The 17,837-nt window shown below is 43.8% G+C and overlaps 2 protein-coding genes across 6 annotated transcripts in view; both read right to left on the bottom strand.

The window, feature by feature from the left end:
- kat2b (K(lysine) acetyltransferase 2B) overlaps positions 1-9,808 on the bottom strand; it is a 17,384-nt gene extending 7,576 nt beyond the window's left edge. The window contains exons 1-9 of one of the 2 annotated variants that reach the window (XM_029732522.1): positions 9,483-9,808; positions 8,353-8,479; positions 8,048-8,193; positions 7,885-7,971; positions 7,505-7,686; positions 6,941-7,132; positions 6,662-6,765; positions 1,199-1,324; positions 815-954 (exon numbers count right to left, since the gene is read on the bottom strand). In XM_029732522.1, the coding sequence (XP_029588382.1) occupies positions 815-954; positions 1,199-1,324; positions 6,662-6,765; positions 6,941-7,132; positions 7,505-7,686; positions 7,885-7,971; positions 8,048-8,193; positions 8,353-8,479; positions 9,483-9,683 (1,305 nt within the window). In that variant the 5' untranslated portion in view covers positions 9,684-9,808. The remainder of the gene's footprint in view (positions 1-814; positions 955-1,198; positions 1,325-6,661; positions 6,766-6,940; positions 7,133-7,504; positions 7,687-7,884; positions 7,972-8,047; positions 8,194-8,352; positions 8,480-9,482) is intronic. The other variant, XM_029732521.1, reaches the window with a different exon arrangement.
- Positions 9,809-10,889: 1,081 nt separating this feature from the next.
- On the bottom strand, positions 10,890-17,221 carry rab5aa (RAB5A, member RAS oncogene family, a). 4 transcript variants are annotated; one of them, XM_029732518.1, is made up of 7 exons: positions 17,045-17,193; positions 15,944-16,032; positions 14,956-15,185; positions 14,708-14,859; positions 14,381-14,503; positions 14,181-14,274; positions 10,890-13,985 (listed from the first exon to the last, which is right to left on the bottom strand). In XM_029732518.1, the coding sequence occupies exons 3-7, from the start codon at positions 15,119-15,121 to the stop codon at positions 13,870-13,872; spliced, it is 651 nt and encodes a 216-aa protein (XP_029588378.1). In that variant the 5' UTR covers positions 15,122-15,185; positions 15,944-16,032; positions 17,045-17,193; the 3' UTR covers positions 10,890-13,869. The 4 variants fall into 4 exon arrangements, with proteins under 4 accessions (XP_029588378.1, XP_029588380.1, XP_029588376.1 ...); XM_029732520.1 differs by lacking the exons at positions 15,944-16,032; positions 17,045-17,193 and adding an exon at positions 17,203-17,221; XM_029732516.1 differs by lacking the exon at positions 15,944-16,032.
- Positions 17,222-17,837: the final 616 nt, after the last annotated feature.

The raw sequence follows: 17,837 nt of genomic DNA, 5'->3' as shown, positions 1-17,837 counted from the left end.
GTCTGCATTGCCAAGGGCTAAAATAAGGATAAAGTAATCCTTCTACCCCCCCCCCCAAAAAGATTTAGATGCACTATTGTAAAGTGGTTTTTCCACTGGATATCTTAAGGTGAATGCACCAATTTGTAAGTCGCTCTGGATAAGAGCGTCTGCTAAATGACTTAAATGTAAATGTAAATGTAAATGTAAAATAGAAGTCCTTTCTATTTCTGACGCAGATCGCGCTGCAAGTCCTGCCTCTCCCATCTCCTCATTGGTTTATAGAAGCAGGTACCCACGTGCCATCTCCTCATTGGTTATACCTACGTGGGTGACTGAAAGATGAACGAGGTCAGTGGCGTTAATGCACTTAATTTATGAAAGTTGCCAATCGCAATATAAAGTCAAGAGAAGAAAAAGCCTGGAAGGAAGAGAGATGACTAGAAATGATTCGGTTGACTGTTTTATATGTGGATAAATTGGCGGAGTAGAGGACCTTGTGCATTTCAGGTAAAATAACAATTCAATGTTTATATCCCAGGACAAATTAGCTAGCAACAGCAAGCTAGCTAAATAGGACAAATTAGCTAGCAAGTGCAAGCTAACTAGCTAAATTGCCATACATGTTTAATGCTTTTCCACCTGTCCCCAAATTAATATAATTGGTTCAGAGTTTGTTTTGATATTTTAACCTGCGTGTCGTCATCGTGTTTGGTTTGGGGGGACAAAATAAATGTATGCACGAGAGCGCACGCGCGCAGCCGGTTTGGGTTCCGTGTTAAGCTCTGGAATTATTGATGACTATATGTTGGACTGACTGAGCGTTTGATGTTACCTCTGGTCCCAGCATGGAGGTCGGGTCAGTAATGGTTGCCATGACTTCGTTGATGAGTTCCATGGGGATGTCACCGACGATCCGGAGCTTCTTATTCTCGTCATGGGGTATGGGCTCCGATGGCTTCCGCTTCTGCCCACCTACACAGGTAGATCATATGTCAAGTTGCCCCTAGAAACGGATCTAAAGCCAGATTTTTACATTTTTTTAATTTACCCTTATTTTACCAGGTAAGTTGACTGAGAACACATTCTCATTTACAGCAATGACCTGGGAAATCGTCTCAGGGGAGAGGAGGAGGGATGAATGAGCCTAATGGTTAAGATTATAATTTCTGGTGGGTAAACTGATTCTAGATCTGTGTCCAGAGCCTGTTGTGTTTACCTGGGCTGGGTTCCAGAGCAGAGGCTGTCTTCCTGGCAGGACTGACACTGCCACAGCTGGATGGGTCCACTGAAACTGGGCTGGTGCTGTAGTACAGAGGTCTGGCCACCGGTGGCGCACTGATCACTGTCATTATACACAGGTGAGATCATCAGATTAATTTAACAGTGGAGAGAAGCACTCATATCAATCACATCTTTCAAAGCGTGAGTTACAAAAATAATATGATCGCTGTGCAGAGTTGCCAGGTGTAGCTAGAATTTCCAGCCCAAAGACCACTCAAAGCCCACCCAAAAGGCCTGAAAACTAGCCCTTTTTCTTTTTTTTACAGCAATAGAGAAGTTGCCATATTTATACAATAAACCCTTTTTCCATAACGTTATCAAGGCAATTAAGAAGGAATATCGTAGTAATTTGTAACAACATTAGAAGCAAAATGAGATTTTCCTCAAAATAATAAATATTGCGAACTATGACATGATGTACTGAAGGAATTTGAATATTTTGGAAGACAAAATGTAATTCGCTCTTATTAAATTCGCCTTATCCTTTTTCTTCAATGATGTTTATTTAACTTATTTGATTGCTATGATTAAGCAATAAGACACAAGGGGGTATGGTATACGGCCAATATACAGTACCACGGCTGTTCTTAAGCATGACGCAACACGGAGTGCCTGGATACGGTCATTAGCCGTGGTATATTGGCCATATACAACAAGCCCCCCGGGTGCATTTTTGCCATCATAAACTGGTTACCAACGTAATTAGTACAGTAAAAAAAAAAGTTGTCTTACCCATGGTCTATGGTCTGATATACCACGGCTTTCAGCCAATCAGCATTCAGGGCTTGAACCAGGTTTATAATTGTAAATATATCCCCTTTGCGCATGTGCATAACTATGCAGGAGAGTTTGAGTGATAAAAGTTGGACATCTCGAAATCTCTGAGCCTGAAACTTTGACGAACATAAAAACTAATGTCATGCTATTGTCTGGCAATTGTGCTGTTATTATGTGCTAGATGTTAAAACTACAAACAGTTAAATGGCCCATTTTCAAGATTGACTTGTCATTTCAATAGGCATAGGCTAGTGACTAAAATCTGGGTTTATAATTGTAATTCAATTTTGCCATGGTTTGCTTAGATAGATGCAGGTAGCCTATAACCCCTGATAGGCCAACATCTCATTTCAGGATAATCTACAGTAGCCTAGACAAGATATAGGCAAGACGTATACTGAACGAATTAGCAGCTTGCTTACTTCAAATGAACAGACTACTTTATTCAACATGAATAGCTTGGTGATTTGAGGTAAGAAATGCTTGTGTTTCCCAATAGCCTGCTGGAATATGCTACTGAGGATGAGATCGTCATTTCATTCACTGAATTGATCACCCCTCTGCCTCCCCACCAGAAACAGCCTGCCTCACTGTCAGCAGCAGGTCACAGTGAAAGAAATATTTTTTAAGAGAAATGACATGGCGGCCACGGTGCTACTTAGAAATAGCCCAAAAACACACAAACAATACATTTTCTCCCACGACATCATTTTTAAAGTAGCCCAATTTGTCGGTAAAACCACAAATACGGCAACACTGTTGCTGTGATAGAAATGTATGGATTTTCGCCATTTTTAAAAGTCCAATCCAATACAGCTGTAGCAGGCTTGCACCCTTTCCCGACCCAAGTTCAACCACACCCCTTTCAAGTCCCACTTTGAGGCAAAATGTTCCCATGCTAGGAGCCTGGGGACGATGTTAAGGGGTATTAGGCCAAGTTACATGGTCTGTAACCTGATTTGATGTGTGCGTCGATGTGAGAAATCAGAGTATGAGGGCTGCGTTGTATGTACATGTGCCCAGGAAACAGCAAACTTCCCGGGGTCCAGGGCCAACTCCTTCTTGACATCTTGGTCCAAGGAGATTAGTATTTGTTCAGTTGGTGACCCCCCCAAAAAATAACACATTTTGGGAAAACTAAAAACAGCCATGCCAAACTAAAGACTCAAAACCAAACGAAAGGCCTCATGGCCACCAAACAAACCAGCAGCCTCACAGCTCTGCCAGCTGGGACAGACTGACAATCACCCTAAATGCCTGCACCTGATATGCTTATGAAGGCTTCCTAGCAGAGCCCCGGCCTTGACCCGGTTGGTGCTGCCACCTGGTGATGGGGTGTGGAAGTGTATCCTGGTAGTGCAGGGGTCTTCAACCTTTTGTTGCACAGGGACCCCCTCCCATGCAAACAGACGACCCAGGGACACCCATCATATGTTACCAAAAACAATGAATTCACATGTCTTGTCTTATCATCAGGTGAATGATAATGGCAAGGATAAGTAATAAACCATTTTAAATGAATAGATTTGGAATAGTTTAAAAAAAAATTGACCTCCCCACATTATAATTGGAAGAGGAAGTGTAAAATCTAGCATAACCTATTAGCTAGACATCCAAACACATTTTCGCTAAAGAGAAGCAGTTTAGATGGCTGAACAAAGGTTAGCCATGTGTTGGCAAACATTAATGTCCAAGTCAAGAAAAATGACCAGCAGATAGCGGAACTTGTCGCAATGGAAGCCTAGTGACTGGTAGCCTACTGACTGGTAGCCTATTGACCGTAGCCTACTGACCGGTAGCCTACTGACAGATAGCCTACTGACTGGTAGCCTTTGACCGGTAGCCTATTGACCGGTAGCCTATTGACTGGTAGCCTTTGACCGGTAGCCTATTGACCGGTAGCCTATTGACTGGTAGCCTTTGACCGGTAGCCTATTGACCGGTAGCCTATTGACTGGTAGCCTATTTGTGGGTGCTTTGTACTACTCCCTTCACAGAACAGCGCAAACTGGCTCTAACCAGAATAGAAAGAGGAGTGGGAGGCCCTGGTGCACAAATGAGCAAGAGGACAAGTACATTAGAGTGTCTAGTTTGAGAAACAGATGCCTCACAAGTCCTCAACTCATTAAATTGTAGCCGCAAAACAACAGTCTCAACGTCAACAGTGAAGAGGTGACTCCAGAATGCTGGCCTTCAAGGCAGAGTTCCTCCGTCCAGTGTCTGTGTTCTTTTGCCCATCTTAACCTTTTCTTTTTATTGGCCTGTCTGAGATATGGCTTTTATTTGCAACTCTGCCTAGAAGGCCAGCATCCCGGAGTCGCCTCTTTACTGTTGATGTTGAGACTGGTATCCATTAAAAATCAGCCGTTTTTCCAGCTACAATAGTCATTTACGACACTAACAATGTCTACACTGTATTTCGGATCAATTTGATGTTATTTTAATGGACAAAAAATTTGATTTCCTTTCGAAAACAAGGACATTTCGACGTAACCTCAAACTTTTCAATGGTAGTGTATGTAATTCAAAATGTGTTTATTCTGTTGTTGCTAGCGATATTCATAAAAAACATTTAAAAATATATATACAGTACCAGCGAAAAGTTTATACACACCTACTCATTCAAGGGTTTTTCTTTATTTGTAATCTTTTCTCAATTGTAGAAAAATAGAGAAGTCATCTAAACTATGAAATAACACATATGGAATCATGTAGTAACCCAAAAAGTGTTAAACAAATCAACATTTATTTTGGATTCTTCAAAGTAGCCACCCTTTGCCTTGATGACAGCTTTGCACACTCTTGGCATTCTCTCAACCAGCTTCATGAGGCAGTCATCTAGAATGCATTTCAATTAACAGGTGTGCCTTGTTAAAAGTTAATTTGTGAAATGTCTTTCCTTCTTAATGCATTTGAGCCAATCAGTTGTGTTGTGACAAGGTAGGGGTGGTATACAGAAGATAGCCCTATTTGGAAAAATACTAAGTCCATATTATGGCAAGAACAGCTCAAATAAGTAAAGAAAAACAACAGTCCATCATTACTTTATGACATGAAGTCCAGTCAATGCAGAACATTTCAAGAACTGTGAAAGTTTCTTCAAGTGCAGTCGCAAAAACCATCAAGCGCTATGATGAAACTGGCTCTCATGAGGACCGCCACAGGAAAAGAAGACTCAGAGTTACCTCTGCTGCAGAGGATACGTTCATTAGAGTTAACTGCATCTCAGATTGCAACCCAAATAAATGCTTCACAGAGTTCAAGTAACAGACACATCTGTGACGACCCTTCCACTCTGTCTGCCAAATTCTTTCTCTTTGCTCTTGTTTTCTTTAATAGGATGTCGGTGGGCGGAGCCGGGAGAGTCATCAGAGAAATGGGACACACCTGGGCTCGGGTGTGTCCCAGGATAAATACACCTCTTCCCCATTCATTGAGGAGACTCTCCATGCAGACACACTGATAGATTTTGGATTGTGGCGGTTTTTGTTTGTTTGCGTTGGCACCTTTCAACACCCCTCATTATCACATTTATACACGCAACCACTCACTTACACTACTGATTACTGACAACACACACCATTGTTAATTGTATTTAGTTTACTTTAGTTAATAAATATATTTTGTTATTCCTTATCTCCACGTTGTCTCCCTTTTTGTTACGGGCTTCGAGCCGGTTCGTGACACATCTCAACATCAACTGTTCAGAGGAGACTAAGTGAATCAGGCCTTCATGGTTGAATTACTGCAACAGAAAAACACTACTAAAGGACACCAATAAGAAGAGACTTGCTTGGGCCAAGAAAAATTTGCAATGGACATTAGACTGGTGTAAATCTGTCCTTCTGGTCTGATGAGTCAAAATGTGAGATTTTTGGTTCCAACCGCCGTGTCTTTGTGAGACGCAGAGTAGGTGAACGGATGATCTCCGCATGTGTGGTTCCCACCGTGAAGCATGGAGGTGGTGTGTGGGGGCTGCAGCGATACGCCATCCCATCTTTTCTGCGCTTAGTGGGACTATCATTTGTTTTTCCACAGGACAATGACCCAACACACCTCCAGGCTGTGTAAGGGCTATTTGAGCAAGAAGGAGAGTGATGGAGTGCTGCATCAGATGACCTGGCCTCCACAATCACCCGACCTTGACCCAATTGAGATGGTTTGTGATGATTTAAAGTGAAGAAAAATTAGCCAACAATTGCTCAGCATTTGTGGGAACTCCTTCAAGACTGTTGGAAAAGCATTCCAGGTGAAGCTGGTTGAGAGAATGCCAAGAGTGTGCAAAGCTGTCATCAAGGCAAAGGGTGGCTACTTTGAAGAATACAAAATATATTTTAATTTGTTTAACACTTTTTTGGTTACTTTATGATTCCATGTGTTATGTCATAGTTTTAATTCATTCACTATTATTTTACAATGTAGAAAATAGTAAAAATAAAGAAAAACCCTTGAATGACTAAGTGTGTTCAAACTTTAAACTGGTACTGTATATGTTCATGGACCCCCTGCAGAGCCCCCCGGTTGTAAATACCCCTGTGCTAGTGTGTTGCCTAATTGTGTGCTAACACTAAACTACCCCCCATATATCACTGGCCACAGTTCAAGGGTCAGGTGTGTTTACCTGTATGGATGGGGATCTGTCCTCCTGTGGATCCAACCAGGAAGTTTTCGCTCCAGATGGGAGAGCTGTGACTGTACACTTCTTCCTCCAACATGGACAGGAATCTACAGCACACAGATGTCTTCATCATCACACCTACTGTTGACAGAGACAAGGAATCCTCCTCTACCTCGTGTGTGTGTGTGTGTGTGTGTGTGTGTGTGTGTGTGTGTGTGTGTGTGTGTGTGTGTGTGTGTGTGTGCGCACGATGCGTATGTATTCCCTCAGTGTGTCTCTTACTTGGGGAAGTGTGTAAGGATGAGAGTGCGTTTCTCCGGGGGTAACATATCCTTCTCCTGCCTGGCCTGCTCTAGCAGCTGTTTCCTCATCACAGTGAAGACTGAGCCCAGCAGGGTCCGACCGAAGATCTGGGTCGTTTCGTACCGCGGTAGACTGTCACAGAACTGGGGGACGTTGCAGTAGCACAGCCATCTGGGGGGGAAAACACACCACAAAAATATGGGCTTGATTATGGGTTATAACGGTGATACAATTTGAATGAAATGTGTGCATCATCTATTGGTATGAAGAGGTTTTCATCGCCTCTAGGAGGACAGTGTATCTGTTGGTACCAAGGTTCAAGTTACAGGTGTACTGGGGACTAAACACACCAGAGCTACAGTAATCGATGTTTAAGTGTTTGCGAAATGAAGGTGGGCACTGAGACCCCCATAAGCATTCAGAACATGAAGCCAGCCCACAGTGTGGTCAGTGCAGTGTGTATAAACATGTCACGACTGTGAACACATCATCAAAGTGCGCCTGCCAGCAGTTGCAATTGAATCATCAAAAGACGCCTGCTACCTGGTGTAGTTTACTTTGTACCCGGCAGCATCATCAGCAGGAGCCCGCTGTCGTCTCTGCGAGGGCGTCTCCAGCTGCCAGTAGTTGATCTGGTTGAGGAACATCTTGGCCAGCTCCACGATGGTCTGTCGCTCCTTGGAGGGAAGATGGCTGAACTTGTACTGGACAAAGTTATTCACCCCCTGTTGAAGACACACAGAGATCATGTAAACAACATATAATGTCTACATCTTGTGGAAGTCTGATCTAAATGTGTCACTTTTCCTCAGAGAGTGTGTGTGTGTGTGTGTGTGTGTGTGTGTGTGTGTGTGTGTGTGTGTGTGTGTGTGTGTGTGTGTGTGTGTGTGTGTGTGTGTGTGTGTGTGTGTGTGTGTACTTGCCTGTTCGATGCTGGGTTTCTCAAAGGGAGGACTTTCCTGTGCCTCCACTACAGGTTTGCCCATCTGTAGGATGCATTTCCTCAACAGCTGAAGGAGAAAGAAGAAATTGTGAGACAGATGCACTGAAAGTAATGTGTTGTTGACATGTTGAGCTGTGGCCTACCTTGAAGAGGGAGAAGTAGACTTGTTTGGTGTCAGCGTCCTCCTCTTTGTGAACACATGTGTACAGGTACTCCACGTCCAGGACTATACCCAGAAGCCTGTTCATCTCCTCCTCTGAGACGTTCTCCAGGTGGGTTACATGGTCACCTGAGAAGGAGAGAAAGTGAAAGAGAGAGAGAGACAGAGAGGGAGGGAGAGGACAGACTTTATTTTGTTTTTCTGACTAATGTACCTCTGAAAACCTACTTTATTACTTGGTTTTTCTGGAACATTACATCTGCCTGTACCATCTACCCCTAGTCTTACCCAGTGTGTGGGAACAACTGCGGCAGGGCTCCAGCAGGTTGACAGAGTTGGGCTGCTGGTCCGTACGGGGCGGCGTTGGAGGGGGGTTCTGGCTCTTCCAGCCGTTACACTTACAGGCCCCCTCAGCCTACAGCACAGGGTCACAAGGGTTATAAAGCCAGATAAGCGCACACACATGCTATTACATGTTTATAAACCTGTTTAACTTCTCTGATATCGTCATAAGTTGACAAGTGATGGACAGCTTGGTAAACAAGTGGCATACTAGCGCTAACTTTGCTGCTGATATCTACTTTATTGAGGAAACTGTACTTACTATGACTGAGATATGTGGTTGTCTCACCTAGCTCTTTGAAAGGGAAAATCTACTCAAAACTATATTTTAGTAGTTTTTGAGTGGATTTTCGCTTTAAGATGAATTCACTACCTGTAAGTCCGTCTGGATAAGAGCCTCTGCTAAAGCTAAATTAGTAAAATGTATATGTAAAACGCATAGCTAAGTCCGCGCCTGGTGGGACAGCCCTCTTACTACAAGTGCTACATGTCTGTTATTATTTTCAGCTGGAGCTGCGCACAGGAACATGCGCCGATGGACAACAACAAACTCCGCCCCGCCAGCAGCTGTCACCCTGTCAAAACAAAGACGTCTCTCCTTGCAGATGTTATATAAACGCAATAAATACTTAATACTTTACAACGCCGCGCCACGCTGACAGACAGCAAAAACACTGTCACTTTTCCAGAGGGGTGAATTACACTCCGCACTCCCCTAGCTTGGAGTCATTAAGGCTATGCACCACCACGCAAAGCCTGAATTTGTCAAAGCGCAAGAGAATGTTTAAATCTACTCTCCCGCCTAGAAAGAAACATTGTAATAGTAAATATGGGAGCGCCATACTGAACATGTTGCCGTTTTTGGTCCTGATATTATTTTCCAAAAGGACGATTTTGCATAAATAGAGAATGAGGGATATGAAAAAATATATATATTGTGCGGCAATGGCTTCCTTTACTGCGCTTGCATTATAGCAGCACTGCAAACTAACAAGCATTTGAAGCACAATCCACTTGCAAAACATTGAAAAATGTATAATAATTGCTAAATCATTTAATAATGGACGACAAACTACCTTGCAAGAGGAATACACTCCGAGCTTCTCCAGTTTCTTAGGGCGCGGGGAGGAGCGGAGCTGCGCCTTCTTCGCCGCGATTCGTGCCGATCCTACCGTGGCGCCCGAACCCTCCGTTCCCCCGGCTCCCGGAGCCGCAGGAGCCGATCCCGCCGCACCGATGGCCGGGGAGCCCTGCTGAACCCCTGCGCTCTCGGACATCCTCGATACCGAGACCGAACGCGATCCCCGACCCTGGAGCTAAAACGTTAAAGTGTCCCGTTCTCTATTACACTACCGGAGAATCAGACATGGCGCTCATCCCTACTTTTTTTATTTGTCATTGTAGGTCCGTTTTTTCTCCACTAGGGGAGACAAAAATGGGTATTCCAGTGGTCTATGAATCAGGGGAGAGGTCACAAAAATGTAACAATTTGTAGCAAGAATTTCAAGGTCAAATGTAACCGAGCAGTGACAAATGTAGTGTCAGAAACCGTCATAGGCATAAAAGTAGGCCTAGGCCTGCAGTAGTCTACCGAAATGGGAAGGGCAGACAAAAGCTGCTCCTGATGTCTGCCTTACAAATACCACAATAATGTAACAGGCCTTGTAGTTACACTAGTAGCTAAATGTTAACATATGTTTCCTATTATAGGCCCATTATTGCATTTTACAACATAGTTTTGTTATTCTGACCTGATAATATTCAGTCATCATAACTCCTTGTTTGTAAGCTGTCGGGGCTGCTTTCTGAGAGCCAGGGTGAGTCTGATATTTATTTATTTAACCTTTATTTAACTAGGCAAGTCAGTTAAGAACAAATTCTTATTTACAACGATGGCCTACCCTGGCCAAACCCTAACCTTGACGACGCTGGGCCAATTGTGTGCCACCCTATGGGACTACCAATCACGGCCGGTTGTAATACAGCCTGGTAACACCTAGCACTGAGATGCAGTGCCTTAGACCGCGGTGCCACTCGGGAGCCCAAAGACCACCAGGACCTAAGTTGCTGTGACCTCATTAGGCAAAGCTGAGGGGTCAAATGGTGATTTCCAGACAACTGGGAACTCAGGGAGAAAAAAAATGAGGTCAAATCATGACGTTGGAGCTCTAGAAAGATGCCCGCGTGTCTTACATGGAATTCCTAGTTGGATGACCGTTCAGAAGATATTTCTCAGTCAGAGCTCATTTTTGCCCCCCCAGAGTTCCCAGTTGTCTTGAGCACACTGAAGTCTGAGATTTCCCAGTTCCCAGTTGTTTTAAACGCAGCAAATGGTCAGAGAAACATTACATAACTTCACTGGAGACCTCAGGCAGAGTGGTAGGGGTTCTTTACCCTACACAGAGTACAGTAAGAGTAACTGGAACACCTGAAAACAACCTTAAAACAAAATATTTTACTCCACACACAATACAACCTCCATCCCATATAAATTCTACATTTTATTTCTGTATTTATTTGGTCATTATTTAACAGTACTGTAAAATGCTTGCATTTGTTATTTTTTTCCCCATCTGCAATTAACTTTCCACAGCAACAACAAACAATGTACATCCCTATGAGTTAATCCATTTATTCATCATCATCATCATGATCCACCAGCTAGTACCAACAGTAGAACAGAACAGTCTCTTTTAATTCTACTACTACTACTACTACTGTTGTTACATTGTTCCTACAACGTTGTTACATTCTTACCGAGACGTTATGAGACAGGCGGACGGTTTTGTCAATCCGATCTGTTCCCGCGACAGGGATTCTACACCCAGACAGTGTATGGTGTGTGAGTTCAGTTCTAGTGGGACAAAGAGTATTGGACAGGGATTCTTAGCTTTAGGTCGCTAACAAAATTATTAATGAAATGCGAGAGAGAATATTAAAAAATAGAAAACCAAAGAAAATCCAGTTTTTCTTGAAAAAAAACATGACAGACCACTAAAGAAATGCAAGTACATTTTTTGGTTAACAACACTACACACATTTATAAAGACCACCATCGAGTAGAATAGATTTGTTTGTGTGTGAAAAAAACAAAACTCCAAACCCATACAAAGTTTGTTTTTTTTGCTAACTGTACAGTATTTTGTTATTTAATGATTATCTAGACAACTCCCTAGCAAGCATTAGTCCTGTCAATTACCCTATTTACAGCATATTATTTATAAATATATTTATATCACACTGGCTGTAATTATGACAAGATATATTCATGAGCGTCATTAGTGCAAGGCATGAGGAAGACAGACCTGGAGAGAGGGGTGGGGGTCCAGAATTTAAAAATAACACAAAAAAGTGTATGTTTTAGCTTGTGGTTAGGTGTGTGTGTTATATTATGGTAATTAGATCTAGCAGGGTTGGGAGAGAAATAAACCTGTGTGTATCATGTGTGTTTGTGTGTTTGAGGATATTTGTATCACCAGACAGCCCAGTCCCCCTGTGTACACACACTGACAGACAGCGTCTAAAGCACTTCCTATAGAACAGGGGATGAATAGTGACCGATCTCAGTGTCCGTGAAAAAGAGAGTGACACCCCAAATGGCACCCTATTCCCTATGTAGTGCACTACTTTTGACCAGGGCCCGAGCTCTGGTCAAAAGTAGTGCACTACATAGGGAATAGGGTGCCATTTGGGATGCAGAAGGCCCTGGTGTCAGCGGATTCCTAATGACACCTACAGAGGTCACCTCACCATGCTCCCCTGTCTCTCCAGGTAGAAAACAGCTGCCTTCCAACCAGCACCTTGTTTATACCTGGACAGGCAATAGGCCTCAACCATGACCTAATCTCATCCATTACATGTTGCGACATAACGGACAGCTGACATCATAGCCCATATAGATCAGGATCATCCCCTCCCTCGGACAGAAACCATCAGGACAGGATGGGGAGGGGTCTGGAGGCTTGGAATTGGGTGGGGGGGGGGGGGGGGGGAGTTACTAGTCAACAAGTCTCAGAGGCCCCGATGCCATACTGTGGTGGTAACTGAAGAAGTCACAGAGCAATTACTGTGAACCATTGCACAATGCCACTAGAACAGCTATGCCCAATCCCAAACCCACCCCTAGCCCCTTCAATAATTGTGTAGATCTGAAAGGACTGAATAGGTCTATTAGGAGCATTACAGTGATAATACTCCTAATACACCCTCTGATAGGCTAGGTGGAATGTTCCCCCCCATTGTTTACAACCTCAAATCCTCTCAGACCTACATGAAGTACATAAGGATTTAGGGCAGGGGTGTTAAACATATGGCCCGCGGCCAGGAGGGGGTCCAATCCAGCCTGAGGGTGGTTTGAGTGAAAATAAAAACAAAATATATATATTTTTGAAACTATATAGAAATGATAATGGACCTACATGCATACAGTTTCTTGACTGTCCAGCTCGATAATAATCACTAGACAATGAGAGAGCATCAAAAATTCAAAAAACGATGGCGACAAGAAAATAAAACCAATTTTCAGTGCGGCCGTTTCGAATCTTGTTGAAGACCAAATGCGGCCACCAGGTCAAAATGAGTTAGACACCCCTGGTTCACGAGTTAGTTAAGGTTTGATTTGGGGCTGAACGCTAGAAGCAGGCAAGGCCCTGGGATGGGGCCAAGAGAGAAGGGAACAACTCTAGTGCTACTAAAAGGTTTAGTTGAGAAAGCATATGAATATGTTACACAAGAGAAAGAGGCCAGATAGACAGAGGGACCAACAGAGAGAGAAACTAGCAGGGACCCACGTCCCAGTTTTTTCTTTAGCTTCCTTATGATTTAGCCCTAACAAACCTTTGGAGCCTCTTTTCCCCTCTCATCTCTCCCTCTGTTTTTTTTCTGTCAGTGTTTTTGGAGACACTCCTCTTTTCACTCTAAGATGTTTTGTGTGCCACTGAATAAAGTTAAAATATATATATATTTTTTCATCATCATGTTAGGCCTTGTAGTGATACATGCATCCATAATTCCGATGAATAACTGTGAAAAACAAAACAAAATAAAAATCTAACAAAAACAAGAAAAGGACATGAAGAGAGATTGCGTATTAGAAACAGTCTATCTATCCCAGGAGAGGAGAGATCAAATCACAGGAGCCCCGCCCTTTAGTCCTGCTGCTAGCCAATAGTCTGGAGGAATGGGGTAGGGAAGGCAGCACTAAATTAAGGGGAAAAAAAGAGTAAGGGGGGAGGAGTCTCAATTAGTAACAGCAGAACCAGTGGGGGAGAGGTGGGGCGTAGTTGAGAGAAATATAGACCAGGATGTTGCTTTGCATTAGTTACTGCAGAGAGGAGAGTTCAGATATCAACTTTTTTCGTTGCTGCAGATCAGAGTTTTTTTTGTGGGGGGGCGTCGCATTAGTTTACTGCAGCGGAAGTCGGGCATCGGTCGTATTAGTCACTGCAGTAGGTGAGCATCGCATTAGTTACTGCAGCAGGGGGCCTTGGTTGGCTGGGCGGCTTCAGTTAGGTCGACGCCCCTGTTCCGCCCGCTGTTAGCTCCAGCGGCTGCAGGCTCACTCTTGGGCAATCTTTTCGCTAGAGCACGGAGGAAAAACAAACAAAAAAACTTAAAACACCAGCTACTGATGAAGATTGCTAGATTGAAACATCCTGCTAGTTCACATTTTCTTGTTACTTGTCTAAGTATGTATTAGTGCATTTGCTTGTGCAGGGCCCTATTCAATTATAGATCAGTAAAGTGATGCAGATCAAGGAGAGAGAGGTACCTACCAATAGCCATGAATATCTCGTTCACATTCATAGATGTCTTGGCCGACGTCTCCATGAAGAGCAAGCTGTTGTCGTCTGCATAAGACCGGGCATCCTGGGAAAACAACCATGTCAGAGACAGTCACTGTCTGTCAAACTCAGACACACACAGGTGTGTTCTAAAGTGACACGAGACAGGTAAGGGTGTTTGGAGGGCTCACTTGGAAGTCGACGGCTCTCTTGCTGGCGAGGTCAGCCTTGTTGCCTGACAGAGCGATGACAATGTTGGGGCTGGCTTGTCTCTGCAGCTCCTTCACCCAGTTCTTGGCCCGCGCAAATGACTCCTGGAGACAAGAAACATGGTACTCACAACTTCCAAAGGTATTTGAATAATCCAGCGTGAAGGGATCACAAGTGTGACCACCTATGCAAACATGTGAGATCAATGATCATTTTGACAAAGGAAGGAAGGTGGCATTGGTTACATAGTCTATCGAGGTCCTGATCATGAGTGGGGCGTGTATTGATGACATCATGACACCACTTGCCTCGTTTGTGATGTCGTAGACCACGATGGCGGCCTGCGCCCCTCTGTAGTACATGGGCGCCAGGCTGTGGTAGCGCTCCTGTCCCGCCGTATCCCAGATCTCAAACTTCACAGTCGTGTCGTCTAGACACACCGTCTGGGTCAGGAAGGCCGCTGGGGAGGAGAGCAGAGAGACATGTCAAATACATAGCTGACCTGAACTGTAAAAAAACAGGCTTAAGGGCATCATTGAGTGCAGTCGTAAGTCACCTCCTATGGTGCTCTCCTGGAACTCGTGGAACTGGCCCTTGACAAAGCGGAGCACCAGGCTGGACTTGCCCACCGCCGACTCCCCCAGCAGCACTAACTTGAACTGGCAGATCTTGTTCCCAGCGTTAGACCCGTTGGGTCTCGTAGCTCCTCCCCTGTTGGCCATGGCCTGGTCAGATCCCCCGGTCAGTGTCTGTCCCGCACGTCTGACTGCACTTTTAGGGCTTCAGCTGGAGGAGTCGATAGAAGAAAAACAATGATTCACGTGACTCAGATGATATTTTTAACTAGGGCCATGTCAGATGTGTTAGAGATAAGGGTGTTTTGAAGTAGAGATAAAGATGTTTTCATAAAGTCGTTTTGACGCGTAGTTTAACCCTGGCCTAGATCTACATCCTCTATGAGTGAGTCAGGGGTGGACATGCTTCTCGAACGAGAAAAGGAAGAAACCTTGATATCGGAGTCCAGACTTGCCACACAAAGAGATTAACTTAGTAATGAACTACATAATTGATTGGACATTCTTTCCCCTCCTTCCTCAAGGAAGTAAACAATGGATAGATGCTCCTGTCTCCACTGAAGACAAGAGAGAGAAAAACATGTAGAAAAATAAACATGGTTGGGGCAGCAAGTAGCCTAGTGGTTAAGAGCGTTGGGCCAGTAACGGTAAGGTCAGCAAGGTGGGAAGATCTGCTGTTCTCCCCTTGAGCAAAGCTGTTAACCCCCAACAACAGCAGCTCCCTGTGAGCCGATGACGTGGACACTGATTAAAGCAGCACCTCTCTGATTCAGAGGGGTTGAGGGTTAAATGTGGAAAACACATTTTGGTTGAATACATTCAGTTGTGCAACTGACTAGGTATCCCCCCCTTTCCTTGCCACACAGCCAGTCAAACCTAGCTAGCTGACCAGTATATCAGAGAGATGGATCTGAGCTGAGAGAGCTTTTTCCCTGTTCAAATGTAACTGACAGAAGTTGTGTGCCTTACATGTAAATCTTTCAAGTTGGCAGTAGTAAAAAGAGAATGATATGGCTCTGAACTCCCCATATGTGTTTCCAGTCAAAACCATTCACGCCCTGTGGGTACACAAAGTAACATTCTCAGTCTAGGTGCTGAAATTTAGCCCCTCAAGTGACAAAACACACATTTGTCATAAGAGGAAAACACTACTCAGCAAGGTGACATATTTACAATCGCACACAGGCTTAAGGGAAAGGCGGTGCAGTGATGTTTTAAGAATGCCTTCCAATGTAAATGGGTTTGCCAATGCCTAGCTAGCTAATAGCGACAAGCTAAAAGGTAAACATGCGCCATAGCCTGACAGCAACGGGCTGTTGCCTTCAAGGTGGGAACTCAACTAGCACTGTTATGAATCAATGCTAGTATGGATAGTTCAATTTTCCAAACTAGCTAGTTACTAGTATAGCTAACGTGAGCTATTCTTCGCTTTATTTTCGTAGCTAGAACATTGAGAGGACGACATTCCCATATAGAAGCAAATGCTTACCCAACTAACGTTAGATATCTTGCAAATGTAGCTAGCTAGATTATTAGCTTGGTTGTTTAGATAGCTACATCAACATCCGAATTAATAACGTATGCTAGCTAACGTTACATACTAGCTACCTGATTGTTGAACGTCTTGCTAAGCAGCTAGCTAACGTTAACTGGCTGGCAAACTAGCAAAACATGTCAGTATGCGATGATGGAGCTGGCTGGCTAGCTTTTTCAAGAAGATAGCTAGCAAGCAGAAGGGTATGACGAGCCCATATCCGCCACGATCACCAAAACGATGATAAACACTGTTTAAGTCGGAACTTTGAACTGACAAACCCGTTGTTACCGAACGTTAGAGCCCTTCCCAATTCGGGGCCGAGGCCTACTTTTTGCGTTTCTCATCAGACATGTAATGTTAGCATAGCAAGTTAGCTAGCCTGTTGACAACTAACGAGCTGAAATCCACAACTTGTAACACCATTTCGCGTACTATACCTGAGACCTAGGCGTTGTTTACGAACACAGAATACCCCCAAAAGAGTCTATTCACTAATTAAAGGGCGCAGCGCGGATACGCATTGTTAAACCTACAATTAATTTCAACAACCCAGATCACGTCTCCTCCTTTTTCTTTCTTCTTGCAACTTCCCATTTAGAACCAAAACACAAACATCCCTTCCGCCCCTTCTACACGTCACACAGCACGTCTGCTCTTGCAGAGGATGTAACCAAAGATAGTTATAACTAACCCAAGATACTTTATCTGTGTCTTTTACAGTGGGAGCAAATGAAGCATAGTGGGCAGAACAAGGTCCACCTCGGGCAAAGCCAACCAAGAGCTAACGAGATCCTATTGGCGCGTTGTAGCATGTATGTGCATATTTCCGCTAGGGAACGCCTCCTCTGTGAAGTGCACGTGTGCAGAAACTCAATTCGACCTTGCACTCCTTCTGAACGACATACACTCTAAAAATGAGCGGTTCAACAAGGGTTCTTCTAAGATCCTCACAGTTCTTTGAAGAACCTTAGGGTTCTTGGCACTGAAAATGGCCCCCAAAAGGTTCTTCCAAGAACCCCATAGGAAGGGGGGGTTCATGAGGAACCTCCTTAGTTGGTGGGGGTTCTTAAAGGAACCTAACTGCCCAACTAAAAGTTTGGATTTGAATTCTAAAGGACAGCAGGTGCAGACACTTAACTGAAAAATGTAAAGATCTCCTCAATTTAAGGTTTGTCCCTTATATGATCTACATTTATATTGTTTTGTGATGATACCATCTATCTTTTCCTATTTGCGAAAATCTTTCTAAAACAGAAAATAGACACAATTCAATGCATATCAATCAACAAAAAGGTAAGAATATGTAGGCTATAACAATATGTTGAA

Source organism: Salmo trutta, chromosome 34 (assembly GCF_901001165.1).
Source record: "Salmo trutta chromosome 34, fSalTru1.1, whole genome shotgun sequence".
In the NCBI taxonomy this organism is placed as follows: Eukaryota; Metazoa; Chordata; class Actinopteri; order Salmoniformes; family Salmonidae; genus Salmo; species Salmo trutta.
Note: the sequence above shows the minus strand (reverse complement) of the source record. Positions and strands in the feature narration are given on the sequence as shown.

Coding starts and splice junctions, on each gene's coding strand:
- rab5aa (XM_029732520.1), bottom strand. CDS start 15,121: ATGGCCAACAGGGGAGGAGCTACGAGACCCAACGGGTCTAACGCTGGG. Junction 14,860..14,955: donor CCAGGAGAGCACCATAGGAG/GTGACTTACGAC, acceptor TCTCCTCCCCAG/CGGCCTTCCTGACCCAGACG. Junction 14,504..14,707: donor TCTACGACATCACAAACGAG/GCAAGTGGTGTC, acceptor TCTTGTCTCCAG/GAGTCATTTGCGCGGGCCAA.